At 47.7% G+C, this 14,603-nt stretch overlaps 1 protein-coding gene across 1 annotated transcript in view; it reads left to right on the plus strand.

Annotated features, from left to right (window-relative positions):
* LOC125111183 (ATP-binding cassette sub-family A member 13-like) overlaps nucleotides 1-14,603 on the plus strand; it is a 281,764-nt gene that overhangs the window by 42,424 nt on the left and 224,737 nt on the right. The window contains 2 exon segments of the mRNA XM_047753036.1: nucleotides 2,651-2,790; nucleotides 12,297-12,410. Of these exon segments, the coding sequence (XP_047608992.1) occupies nucleotides 2,651-2,790; nucleotides 12,297-12,410 (254 nt within the window).

Below are 14,603 nucleotides of genomic sequence, written 5' to 3' on the forward strand. Positions count from 1 at the left end.
GCCATAGTCGCGTCCTAGTGTATTCATCGCTCCTCTGTGCGGCACAGCAAGTCACCACATACCTCGTGGTTCAGGACAAGCCCTGTTTGTCATCTCATAGTCTCTGGAGGTCAGAATCTGAGCACTGATGGGCCGGGCCCTCCCAGGCCTGCACAAGGCTGCAGTGAAGGTGTTGGCTTACCCGAGGTGGTTGGTGGTAGAATTCTGGTCCTTGCAGCTGTAGAGCCCACAGAGGCTGCATCTTCAAGGGCAACAATGCATCTCTTTGAGTCTGAGGCTTTGTCTCTTTGCAGGGTTTACCTGATGGCTCAGCAGGATAACCCCCTTTTGATTAACTCCAAGCCAGAATTCTGGCATCTGTCTATATATGGCTGTATAGACACACCTAACCCTGGGTGTATCTGCACAACAAGGCATGGAACCCTCTTAGAACGTGCCTACTACACACACGATGCATCTCTATGTACTTGTGTCTGGGATGGACAGAGGTGTTGGTGAGACCAGGAAGAAAAGACGGTGGGAATATGTGGAGGAGGAGGTACAGGATGAGGAGCCAGATAACAGCATCCTCGCAGCTGCCATAAAGACAGCGGGTGGTATGTTCATCTGATGGATCATGTGGGTCGCTGTCAGACAAAACATGATCGAATTTGGCAGTGTAGATACACATTAGGGCTAGTAACATGTAATACTTGTATTATCTCCTTTCCTAACCCCCATTTCCTCTTTTTTTTTGCACATGAGCTTCTTGAGGATTATTAATTTGTTCATTAAATCCAGTCATCCAGTCATTCATCCATCGATCCAACCATCCATCTACCCATCCTTCCATCTTTCCTTCTGTGGATGCGTCCAACCAGACATCCATTCGTCCATTGATCCTTCAGTCTTTCCATCCACTGATCCATCCACCCGCCCGTCTGGCTGTTCAGCTAGCACTGAGGACCAGTCTTTCTGGGTCCTTTCATCCATTTATTTCAAATGAGTGCCACACTAACCATAGACAATATTAGTTCCCTTGTTTTTCAGGTGATGTGATAGAGGCTCAGAGAAGGTTCAGTGACTTGCCCAAGTTCACACAGCTCACAAGTGGCTGATGTCAGGACTCCTGGCTTCAGACTTATTGTTCTGTTCCTATGTATGTTTATGTCTTTTCCAAAGTCAAAATTGCTGCCATCTATATGAAGCTTCTAATTCAAGTGTAAGTCGTTAAGGTATCAGCAAGGACAGCCTCTATAAAACGTCATTATGGGAGTTCCCATCATGGCTCAGAGGCTTAAGAACCCAAGTAGTATCCATGAGGACGCAGGTTCGATCCCTGGCCTCACTCAGTTGGTTAAGGATCTGGCGTTGCTGTGAGCTGTGATGTAGGTTGCAGACACGGCGCAGATTCTGTGTTTCTGTGGCTCTGGTTGTAGGCTGGCAGCTGCAGCTGCGATTCAACCCCCAGCCTGGGAATTTCCACGTGCCGCACTGCAGCCCTAAAAAGACAAACACAAAAAGTCATTATGCAGTCATGCTCTTAATTTATATCCTACAGAATTATTTCTATCAATTTTAGAAGAACTTGTTTTTCTTTTCAAATGGGGAATTTAGGGATGTGGACCTAACAATGAAAATTATCCCAACAGTAATTTTCATATCTGGGGGTTCTGAATCATTAATATTTTCACTTTAAATGTTCTCTTCAGGAGTAAAAGAACCAGCTATACTCCAGTGTTTGTCACCAGCTTATATTTTATTGCTAGTCATTGTGGCAGTGGAGGCCCTGCCTTCATTAGGTGCCTATTGGTCGAGTCCAGTAAACGTCCCACTGAAAGCAGCCAGCCCCCACCACGTCAGTGATGAGCGCAGCCTAAGGGATGGAGTGTTTGGGTGAAAACAAGGCAATTAACGTATCAAAAGCACTAAGGGCCGTGCAGTAGTTCGCTGTGGGCACAGCAGAGAGATCTGTAGCAATTTATAAAGTTAACTGCATAAGAAAAGCCTAGTTTTGGTCTCAATACTGTGACGATTGAAATGAAGACATTTTAGATTAAAAAACAGATGTATTCCTTTTTTAGTAACGTTTTTCTTTTCAAGTGTCTGTGTCATTATTTAGTATTGCTGATAAATTAGATGAAAAATGTGAAGGTCATGCTTTGCTTCCTTTCGAATTGTTGGAGGGAACATGGTATCTTAAAGTTTTGAGATAAGACCTGTAAAGACAAGGACAAGAAAAATTATTTCTAAAAAAAAAAGGAGTTTCCATTGTGGTTCAGTGGTTTAAGAACCCTATGTAGTGTCCATGAGGTTGATGGTTTGATCCCTGATTTTGCTCAGTGGGTTAAGGATCCAGCATTGCCGCAGGCTGTGAGGTGGGTCGCAGATGTGGCTCAGATCTGGTGTTGATGTGGCTGTGGCTGTGGCTGCAGCTTTGATTCCACTCCTGGCCCTGGAACTTCCATATACCACAGATGTGGCCATAAAAAGGAAAAAAAAATTATTTCTGAACTTACTGCCCAAATTCGGAATCGAATCATGAAAAAAAAATATGTAAACCTCCCACTGCAAAGAGAGGCATTGTGGATATATTAAAGAATTCCCCTATTAACCTGGGCTTCCCATATTGTGAGTAACACTTTTTTTTTTTTTTTTTTAATTGTGACAGCACCGTTTTGCTTGAAGCTCTATCAGGAAATTCTACGTTCTCCAAATGGTGCTTTGGTGTGGTCCTTCCTAAAGCCTGTATTACATGGGAAAATACTGTACACACCAAACACTCAGGACATAAATAAGGTCATTCAAAAGGTAAGTTTGAATGAATGAGGGCGCTAGAGATGCAGTGCACGGGAGGCAGTCTTCTAAAATATTTAGCATGATTATTATACAGATCAGATTACACAGCTTTTTATGTTGATTACAATTCATTTCGCCCTGTTGTGTTTTTTTTTATTTTAATTTTTTTTCCTATTCCTCTTGCTGTTAAACTTGGATGTGCGGAGTCATTCTCCCAGGGGACAGTTTGGGGGCAGAAGGTGTTCTCAGGAGTAACTAAGGCAGAGAGGACCATTAGACAAGAGAAGGGCCGTTTCAGGTGGTTCCAGGACAACCTGGAGCACAATCGCTCATCTGTTTTGCTTGGTGCGTCTGGTGGCGAAGGAAGAGTCAGACCCGCTGTATCTGTGGTCCAGGTCAGGCAGTGACATCTTCCAAGTTGATGGTGGGGCTTTGTTGGCTTCATCCTGTGGCAGGTGGGCTTGGGGAGGAGGCCAGGAGGACTTCCCTGGAGGAATCTGGACGTGGCAGGGCTCTGGTTGTTTTCCCTTTCTTAGGCTGTCTCAAACCCTTTTGCTTCAGGGTTTTTTAATATTGATATTTGCTCTTGAAAGGCTGGTGCTGTGTTTTCCCGGCTCTTGTTTCCTTGTCTGATGGTGGCTTACGTGCCTGTGGGCACCGTGGAAGGACGTCAGGGGGACATGAGGATGATCCACTCCTACTGGTCAAACCCCGAGGAGGAGATGCTGGATTCCTTAACACTAAACTTCCAAGCTTCCAATCGTACTGATGACTCAAAAGCTAAAAAGTTGGTGCTGATGCCTGGGCCTCTGAGCAGCCGAGTGATTTTTGGTCAAAGCAGCTCTTGGAGGCTCATGCTTCCTGCCCTCATAGTTGCTGAGTGACCGCCATGTCCTGCCCGTGACTTAGCTAAGAACCTGTGTTTGTCTCAGTTTGCTCTTAATGTGCTGAGCAATTTCTGTTTTTATCTTGTAAATGTCTGTTCAGAGGGGCATTTACCAAAAGTCTGGACTCACAGTGCAGTGATATTAACAGAGACATATGCCAGGAGCTGGTTCCTTGGGGACTACGCTTCAGAGAGGCCTGGAGCCAAAGCCACATTCAAATAACCTCAGTGCATTAAGCTTTTTGTTGTTGTTCTTTTTAGGACTTCACCTGCGGCATATGGACGTGCCTGCCCAGGCTAGGGGTCAAGTTGGAGCAGCAGCTGCAGGCCTGCACCACCGGATCTGAGTGACATCTGCTACCTACACGGTAGCTTTCAGCAACACTGGATCCTTAATCCACTGAGCAAGCCAGGGGTCAAACTCACATTCTCATGGACACTGTGTTGGGTTCTTAACCCGCTGAGCCACAACAGGAACTCTGCATTAAACTTTTAAGAGCTGTGGATATTTTAGAAATTTTATAGAGAATGGCTCTATATCATAGCTTTCTTTTTCTCCTTTTTTTTTTTTGGTCTTTTTGCCTTTTCTAGGGCCTCTCCCGAGGCGTACAGAAGTTCCCAGGCTAGGGGTCTAATCGGAGCTGTAACCACCGGCCAGAGCCACAGCAATGCGGGATCCGAGCCGCATCTGCAACCTACACCACAGCTTACGGCAACGCCGGATCCTTAACCCACTGAGCAAGGCCAGGGATCGAACCCGAAACCTCATGGTTCCTAGTCGGATTCGTTAACCACTGCGCCACGACGGGAACTCCCATAGCTTTATTTTCAATTCAAATTTAAATAATAGGCCGTGGATTTATTTTTATTATATAGTATTATACATTAATATCGTTGGTAATAGATGCTATAATATATCCTGTGCTATAGTCTGTAATACAGCAATTAGCGTGCCAGTGTCTGCTTTCAAAGAGCACACTCTGCGGTGGGGAAAGAGAAGACAAACATCTGGAGAAATAATTTAGAAATAATATGATGAGAGCTTTGCTTAGTGTGTCAAGGCGCTGGAGGTGAGCAGCTCGTCCTGGCAAGAAGGATTTGGGAAAACACGTGGAGGAGAGGATGTGTAGGCCTCCACCAGGTGGAGGTGTGGGCTGTGAACATGCTGCATGCATTCTGCGAATGATGAAACTTTAGTTTCTTTTTCTTTTTCTTTTTAAATTCTTAGGGTGCCACCTATGGCATATGGAGGTTCCCAGGCTAGAGGTCGAATCAGGGCTACAGCTGAGTCCTAAGCCACAGCCACAGCAACGCCAGATCCGAGCCCATCTATGACCTATGCCACAGCTTGCAGTGATGCCGGATCCTTCACCCAATGAGCAAGGCCAGGAATCGAACCCACATCCTTACAGAGACTCTCTCGGGTTCTTACCCCGCTGAGCCACAGCAGGAACTCCCAGATTGCTTTCTTAATTTGAATGGTTTCCCTAAAAGTTGACCGAAGTGTACTTCCACTTTCCTTTGGTCACGAGACACCTTCTTTGTCAGGAACCACTGGCATCTTTTTTGATGCTGACAGTGGTTTGCTCGGGAGTTACTGAAAGCAGATATGAGGCGTGCCTGTCGACGTGGGGGTCTGCTAATTTGCGCCAAAGAGCGAATTTCTCGAGACATAGGACGGCCTGTGGCTGGCAGCCAGCAAGCTGTAGGTGTGGCCGGTGTGGGACGCAGTCCCAGTTCTCCCTTTGGTGCTACTTTCTGTACATAGGGCTCTTTGCTGGGCACCTGGGCCAAAGAGGGAGAGCCAAGCAGGGCCCTGCCTCTCTCCCACCTGGTTATGTGGTCCCCCGTGCCACCTGCAGAGCCGTCCTGAGGATGAGGTGTGAGAGCCGTGGCATCCTTGCCTCAAGCGCCCCAAAGCCCAGGGTTGGTTCCTGGGACCGCTTTCTTCTTCCAACTCCACATCCTAATAGTTTTGTTTTGTTTTGTTAAATATCAATCAAACTGGTTCTAAAACTGTAGCTTTTGGTATTTTAAGTGGTTTTGATCCACCTAAGAAATTTTACTGCCTTTTCTTCCCAGCTCTTTCCATGGCATGTGCATTTTTGCTGTTTTCCTGAGCACAGTGTCCACAGGGTTATATCCTCACCTGTCAGTCAGAGTCCAGTCGGAAGAAATGATGGGGAGATTTTATTTTGAAGAATTGCCGTCATAACAGGATATTTGGGTAATGGGGCTGGTTAGTGATGTAAAGAGAATGCTCAAGGATGCACCCCCCCCCCCGCCAGGGCTGGGGAAGGGGCATCCGAGGAAGGAACACACCAGAAGCGGCCTCTCCAACCAGGGGTGGGATCCCGATAGCAGTGGGAAGAACCAACTGGATGGCAAAAGTCACCCAGGAGCCTCCCTGGAGGCGCTTCCGGGGGAATCTGCCCTCTGGGTGGCAGGAGACTGCCCTCTTGGTGAGTCTCTAAGAAGCTGCAACAGGGGAGGTTGTCTGTTGGGGGAGGGGTCCTCCGTGGGGGAGTCACCTGTGGGGGTGATGCCACGTCCGCAGCAGCCCCTGGGAAAATACAGTGTGGGATGTTGGAGAAAGAGCCTGGAAAGGCTCTCTGTGCTGTGGGCCTGTGCAGCCAGAGCCTTGAAGCCAGGGGCTGAATCTAGGGGAACCTGCTGGGGGCAGCACAGTGAGATCAGGAGGAGAACTTCCCGTCCTCCTACCCTGCAGGGTCCCTCCAGTTCTCTCTACTGGCAAAGTCTGACACAGAGCATAGAGCCAGCCACTGAAGGGCCCAGCTCCATCCTTGCAGAACAGGCCACGGGAGGTGAATCTGGTATCAGGACATGATAACTGTCAAGGCTTGTGTGTGCAGGTTGGAAAAAGAATTTTCCGGATTCAGAGCAAGGTGAAGAAAAGACAAGTTTACTGAGGCAAGAGACACTGTTAGCACAGCAGGCTGACCTCCTGATGATCGGGGAGACCTCCAGCACAGGGTCCTGTCTGTTTTTATAGCCCAAGGACAGAGGAGAGATTTTACCATACACCTGCTGGCCTGCTGATTGGCTGGGAAAAGAGGGGTCTTATGATACACTTGCTGATTGGCTGGAGGCTTATAAGGCCCCTGCAGGGTGGGTGAGGAGTGGGCCCACATGCCTTTCCTACTAGGGAGCAGGAAGGAGTAGGCCAGGCTGCTCAGGATGAAGAGGGGACACTACGGTGAGGTGGGTGCAGTGGTGATAAGGGGCTGGTAATTTTTATCTTGGCCCGTGGCTTTGAGGTCTGTCTCCTTGGAGAGGCCTTGAGGTCCCACGATAACTTGATAAAGGGCCAGCCAGTGCTAAGTGGGTTTCTTCATTTTAGAGAAATAGGACCCAAGGCTTAAAGGGTTCCTGCATGGCTCATCAGCGTTTAAATGAAGTCTGAACTCAGCAAGTATGTATTGAGGAGAGGTAGAAGGAATGATACAGGAGAGGAATAGCCCTGACACTGCTGGGAGCTCTGGGACACACCCCTGCCTCATGCCTATGAAAGGAGCTAGCAGGTGCCACACTCACTCTGCAGATGAACCTTAGGGGTTAGTAAGCTTGTTAGGATCTCTCAACAGCTGGCAGTGATGATGTTTGAACCCAGGTCTGTGCAGCTCCAAGGCCAGTGCTTAATTTATTTCCATTACGCCTCACCATATTCCCCAAGTTGGGATTCACATGTGAGCAGAACTCAGCTTCTGCCCTTGAAGGAACTTGCCGTGGGGTGAAGGGGCTGCAGATCCCGGGGAAAGAACAGAGGGAGGACTGCTTCCTGCAGGAGGAGCAGCCTCGGGCTTTGAAATCGGAATGTTAGCTGATGATGGGAGGGTTTGTTGCTGATGTGAGGGGTTCTCAGAGGCTGTGGGGCCAGGGAGGAGGCAGATGAAGGGTTTTACACCTGCTCATGGTCCTGGCAGTCATATCAGCAGTTTCCTATTTTTTCCTTTTTAGGGTCACATCTGTGGCACATGGAAGGAGCTGGAGCTGCCAGCCTACACCACAGCCACAGCAACACCAAATCTGAGCCACACCTGCTACCTACACCATAGCTTATGGCAACGCTGGATCCTTAACCCACTGAGCAAGGCCAGGGGTCGAACCCACATCCTCACGGGACACTAGCTGGGTTCTTGACCTGCTGATCCACAGTGGGAATGCCCCATGTCAGCAGTTTCAAATGCAGATTGAAGCACCATATACTGGGCACTTGCTTCTGCTAGGTTCAAGGAACTGTCCTGGGTACTTTGCCAAAACCTCTCATTCCTTCTTAGGAGAACTGGGTGGGGTGGTGTTATTAGACCCATTTTACAGATTAAGTAAAGTGTGGACTGGTGAGGTTTACATTCCCAAGTATATTAGATGGTCCATGGAAGCATATGTTCTAACCCACCCTTAGTGGGCTCCGCAGCAGGGTTCTTTTCATCGGGCCGTCTTTGCAGTGTTAGGTTATCCCATAGAAGGAGCTGCACCCTATGGTTCCTTTACTGCTGTCAGTCGGGAATGCTGGGTTCCTAATCAAACCCTTTCTGTGGATTAGTGGCTTGGAGTGTCAGTGCCTGCTGTTCACCCATCCTCAGTGCTCTGCCTGCCTTCAAAGGGGCACCTTTGGGATGAGGAGAATGAATCACACAGGTTCAAGATGGGCAGAGGCTGTCGCTATTTTTACCATTGAGTGGACCCAGGGCCTGAGGATTAAGTAACTTGAATGGAAATGACAATGCTTTGCTCTCTGCCACTTGTCAAAGATGAAAATCTCAGCGAGGTGGGAGCTGCCCGGGACCGGAGTCTGAATAAATCCAGCCCAGGCTGGAGGCACTTGCACCTGCACTCAGGACTGTTTCTGCACACAGAGCAGGGCGCCGGGGATCGCCAGGACCTGGGGGCAGGAGGGACCGTCCCCGGGAGCCCTGCAGAGGGGATGGGATTATAGCAAAATCCGCTTTGTGACTGCAGGCATCTGATCTGTGATCTGAAAGCAGGTCCTCAGTGGTTCAGCCCAGAGCGAGCCTCTCGGATGGGTGAAAACGTGCAGCACGAAACATCAAAATGCAGCAAAGTCGCCCAGAGAGGAAGTGATTACATTTGTGAAGAGACTTGTTTGGTATAATCCTAGTAAAGCAGCAGTTCCCTAGAACGCAGAGTCAGACAGTCTATGACAGTACTCGTTCTGTGACTCTAGGTGACACGCAGCCCTGAGACGGAAGCTGCCCCTGCAGGGACCTTGGGTGTTTGTGCACTGATCCTGCTGTCCTCACGTCCAGTGCCCCAGGTTCATTAGGTTCACAGCCAGGAGACGGCAGGCCCAGGACAGACAGACAACCGCATTCAACCACTGCAAGAGACAAGCGCCACTGCCAGGTGCCGAGAGCTGGGGCAGCTGGCTCGGGGTCTCTCTACCGGCCTTGGCCCACTGGGACTCAGACTCATGTGTTTGACTCAAAACCCCTCTTGGATGCCTCTAGATCAGTCAGTCCTCGCCAAAGTCCTCGGAAAGGTGGTGTCAGAATTCCCTTGCCTCTCAGAAGTGGTGTCTACACAGAGAGGTGCTGGGAGGGCGAGGTGTGAGTGGGCACAGCTCTCACCAGGCCTCCCTGTCCTCCTCTTCCTCTCTGAGTCGGCTCACAAGAGACCCTTTCCTCTCGTGACAGGGGCTGTATTGTCCCAAATTTTCAGTATTTAATCACTAAAAAGGCCCATTTGAAAATGAGCAAAGAATATACACGAAGTGTTCACAGGGAAGGAAAAACCTGCGAGGGGTCTTAAATGTGTGGAAAGATGCTCAAACTTATTTATAGTAAGAACAATGTAACCCCCGAGTGAGACAGCATATCAGAGTGACAGAGGCCCCCAGACTGATGACACACTCTGTTGGTGCAGGTGCAGGAGACAGGCGATCTCAGACACAGATGCGCGCGTGTCACAGTGAGTGACCTCGTTGGCACAGTGTTCATGAGGTCATGTTGAAAATGTATATTCACACGTGAAAACAAGGACGTTTCTGTGTCATTGTTTATAAGCCCAGGGGTGGGGAAACAAGCTCTCCATCAGTAGGGGGCTGGGTAAGTCAACGGTGGCACATTTATAAAAGGAACACACGCAGCTTACTAAGAAGGATGATTTAGGTATAGGCTGGTCTCCAAGATCTTCTGTTAAGTGTATTTCAGGCAAGGTGTGGAAAAATGTGGGGCGTCTTAGTGAAGAAAAGCAGGTCACAAGCACATGCACCTGTGCTTGAAGGTGTGGACATTTCAGGGAGGTGTACAAGGAGCTGACTGCAGTGCACCCCCCCGGGTCTGGAACGGGGTGCCTGGGGAGCAGTGTAGAGAGGGAGAGGGCCTTTACATGGGACCCTTCGAACAGTTGGAACTTGGTCCAGGGAGCGAGAGATGCATGTAGGATGTAGCATCCTGGGAAGTCTTTGCATCCTGCCGTCTCCCACATGTCAGCCTGGAAGTCGGCCAAGCATCGGACGTGTGCTTCGTCCACCTCGCTGTCCATTCTAGTCCTCCCCTTGTTCTGCGAAGGTCAGTCCGAGGTCGCTTTGTTTCTGGGACCACAAAGGGACCTTCTCTTTTCCTGATCCTGTTGAGATGCAGAGGAGGGACCACTTTGGCAAGAACTGCATCATGGGGAAGGGGCTCTTCCCTCCCTGGTTCTGGCCTTCCTTTTTCTAAAAAATCCTTTATTTTATCTACTGTGAAAATCCCTACCTGCTTCCTTTTTAAATTTTCAAGTTCCTCTGCCTCATTCCCCTCAGAAGCCGTAAGCCAATGGTCTGAATGTTAAGGAGGGAGATAGAATGAGTGCCGCAGGAAAAACGCACAGCGAAGATCTCCTGCTGTGACCTAATCACCTTTCTCTTTCTTTCTTTTTTTCTTAAGCGGAAATGAACTCTTAAGTAAGAGAGGTTAGGGCATTTTCTAAAATCAGCAGTTATTAGGTGGCATATGGGTGAAAACAAAACCCAAGCACTTTCTCCCTGTGAGATGAAAGTGACAGCAAGACTCGAAGGACAGGATCTCTGAGCGTCGTGCCTGCTTCCTGTTGAGACACTGAGCTCTGAGACTCGTAATCGTCCTGTAATCTTTTTTCGTTTCTTTCTTTTTCTTTTTTTTTTAATTTTTTTTATTATATATTGATTTCAGTATATATTTGGGTCCACATTTTTTTTTGTGTGGTGTTGTTGTTGTTGTTGCTATTTCTTGGGCTGCTCCCGCAGCATATGGAGGTTCCCAGGCTAGGGGTTGAATCGGAGCTGTAGCCACCGGCCTACGCCAGAGCCACAGCCACTCGGGATCCGAGCCGCGTCTGCAACCTACACCACAGCTCACGGCAACGCCGGATCGTTAACCCACTGAGCAAGGGCAGGGACTGAACCTGCAACCTCATGGTTCCTAGTCGGACTCGTTAACCACTGCGCCACGACGGGAACTCCTCTTTCTTTTTCTTTTTGCAGTTGCACCTGTGGCATGTGGAAGTTCCTGGGCTAGGGCTTGAATCAGAGCTGCAGCTGAGGCCTGTGCCACAGCCACAGCAACACTGGATCCAAGACACATCTGCAAACGATGCCACAGCTTTCGGCAATGTCGGATCCTTCACCCATGGAGAGAGGCCAGGGATCGAACCGGTATCCTGACGGATACTAGTCGGATTCATCTCTGCTGCGCCACAGAGGGAGGTCCTGGCTTCTGTTCGTTAACATCGTGTCTGTCCTCTCCCGAGTGCTCAGCACCAGGAGCCACTTCTTTCTTACGTGAGAACTTTGCTTGTACTCTGTCCTCCCTCCCTTCCCGTTGTTGTCTTTTATTGATGGAGTCTGAAGTCCTACAGATTATCGTAACATTAACAGTCATCAAAAGCATAGTAAGCACTGGGTGCTTATACTTTTATTGTAACTTTTCTATAGTTTTCATAATTTTTTCTTTTGAGAGTTATTGTTGGCATTTGGGTTACATGTAGAACCTTGCTCACTGTTACTTAAAATTCATTCTCTATTGGAATGGTTTCATGACTCATCATCATTTCAATATTCTTGTATTGATTTAGCCTTTGCTCAGGTGACTTTAACTTTTTTCGGGAGGATTCATAGGTCATTTCTTTCTCCTCGGGCATCTGAGGACACTTTCTCTGGTCCTCACCTTTGCTCGGTAGCTTAGCCGGACATAGGAGTTCTTGGTTTACATTATGTCCCCTTAAAAATCTGTAGATTCTGCATTTTCTGCTGAGCTTTAATTTTGCAGAGAAACTATTCAAAACTACAATAACTGTTGTTCCTTCTTCAGAGGCTTCTTGTGTACTTCCTAATGCCTATATATTTATTCTTTTAATTAGAATAGCATTTTTTACAAAGAATGTTAGCATTAGTCTCTTTTTGATAATTTTTCCTATATAAGAAATGTTCATTGCACCCGTATTCACAATAGCCAAGACATGGAAACAACTTAAATGTCCATCAACCTCTGATTTGACCTCTAGCCCTGGAACTTCCATGTGCAGCAAGTGTGGCTGTTAAAAAGAAAAAAAAAAAAAGAAAAAAAAAGGGAAGAATCTTCCTAATGCAACATGGCCAAAGTAGAGATATATCCAAATATGCTTTATTTTGCAGGCAAATTACACTTTTGATTTTGTGGACAAGCTGAAGACTTTATCAGAAACACTGCTGAACATGTCCAGCAATTTTCAGAGCAGTGGAACCAGCCAGATGCTGAACCAGCTGCAGGTGAGTGGTGGCGCCTTTGACCCCCAAGCCTGGGGAAGCACATGCTCAGATACATCTGCAAAATCAGAGGGTCCTTTAGAAGGTTCCACAGAGCCACCACTCATGGTTTTCCCAGCTGACTAGTAATATTGAGGTAGAATTGGATACATGTGGAAACATGTTATAAATGATCCATTGTTTTGCCCATGCAACATGTTGCAATTACGAGGATTGAATTGATGACTTAATTAATATTTATTTGTGCTTTAAATTCCATACTAACTTAATGCTTTTAGGGGTGGAGTGCAGACTTTTCAACGGTGGGTCTATTAAAATAATCAGTTATCATCCCCTAATATTCCGTACGGACAAATAATATATTCTGAAGTATGCGGGCTGTGATGTAGATGGCCAACCATTAACTACGTAAGAACCTTTTATTACCTAACTCACCTGAGATCTGATAGCAGGAGGAAGTACACCTACGTTTTTATTCTCGTTTGGCTTATCTCCTACTCACCAGACAGCATATTCAGTGTGGTTCCGAACATGGACTCTGAGCCATGGAGTCTGGGATGGTCTGTTTTGATTCCCAGCCCTGCCCACCTCTGCTGTGTGATCTTGAGCTGGTCACTGAACTTCTCTGTGCCTTGGGTTTCTCACCTGTGATGTAAGGAAATAGCAGTTATGAGCTATCAGGTAAATTACGTAAAGTACTCGGGATAGTGTGCGATACATAGGAAATGCTTCTATGCCTGGATCCTCCCAAAAGCAGATGCCGAGATGAGATGACATGTGTGAGAATTTTAACAGGGAAAGAGCTGTTAGAGCAGAGGAGGAAGGAGGCTGGGAGCTGGGTCCTCAGTAAGGCTGGTCTGGCTCAGGGGGATGGGGGACTCGGGAGGCTGGGTGGAAACCCCTAAATGGCCCTGCATCTAATGAACGCCTTGCCATCCTTGATGTCGGTTCTTAGTGGTGGTGAGGGGGGTCCTCTGTCCCAGGATCCCTGTGGCTCTTTGGAGTCACCTAGGTGGTGCTCACGGGCTAAGAGCAGCCCTGGAGGTGTGGCCTCTGGGCAGACTGAGATGGATTTCAGAGCACTGTCTGTTCCTGGAACTGGAAGTCTGGGCCACTCCTTCTCATGGTGGCCACGGCCATTGCTGTGGTACTCTTCTTCTTTGGGTTGTTTGCTCGGGAGTTAATCTGCTGATCCAGGGGTCAGGAGACACTTTCTGTAATGAATCAGACGGTAAATAGTTGCTGCTGCAACTACAGATAATGACATACAATGTAATAGGCAGAAATTGAGGCTACAAGATCGTGTGAGAACCTGACAGAATCAGGTGGTTTGTGGGGGCAGGAATAAATGAGTTTGGGACTAACAGATAAACACTACTGTGTATAAAATAGGTGAACGGTAAGGACCTGCTGTATAGCATGTGGAACTACACTGACTATCTCATGGTAACCGATAATGAGAAAGCATCTGAAAAAAAAAAAATATATATATATATAAAAGTCACTTTGCTATATACCTGATGCCAACACAATATTGTAAATCAGCCACACCTCAATCGAAGAAAATCAGGTGGAGAGTTCCCTGGTGGCTCAGCAGGTTCAGGATCCAGCATTCTCACTGCTGTGGCTTGGGTTGCTGCTGTGCTGAGGGTTTGATCCCTGACCTGGGAACTTCTACATGCTGTGGGTGTGGCCAAAGAAAAGAAATCAGGTGGCTTCATGGAGAGGTCTTCAGTTTAGCTGAATCCTATTGACTAAGTAGTCAAGTTAGACATTTAAGCCACTTAGCCAACCACTGGAAGAACTTTTTATCTCAGAGGATGAAATGTGGTGAGTTGCTGTATTTCTTAGCATCGGGCTGGTGTTCCAGAAAGTAGTAGCATCCTTGAACTTGCAGTAGTGGAGTTCCAGGCCTGCTCTGCCCCCCAAGGCCGAGGTCAGTGTTTTCCTGATGCTGTAACGCAGACTTCATTTCTCCTTCAGTTAAAGCATCTTTTCACGGAGATGCTGCTGAGATTAAACGACGAATACATATAACGTACCTTAATGATGTCTGGCAAATAGCTAATGCCCAGCGAAAGGAGGTAAATAAGATTTTTGAAAAGGCACGCGCCGAGCTTTCGTCGTGAAGTCCTGTCCTTTGTAGGCAGGAGTCGGTACAGTGACGGCACAGGAGGCGAAGGCGAGAATGAAGGC

The sequence above is a fragment of the Phacochoerus africanus genome, chromosome 11 (genome assembly GCF_016906955.1).
Source record: "Phacochoerus africanus isolate WHEZ1 chromosome 11, ROS_Pafr_v1, whole genome shotgun sequence".
Classification (NCBI taxonomy): Eukaryota; Metazoa; Chordata; class Mammalia; order Artiodactyla; family Suidae; genus Phacochoerus; species Phacochoerus africanus.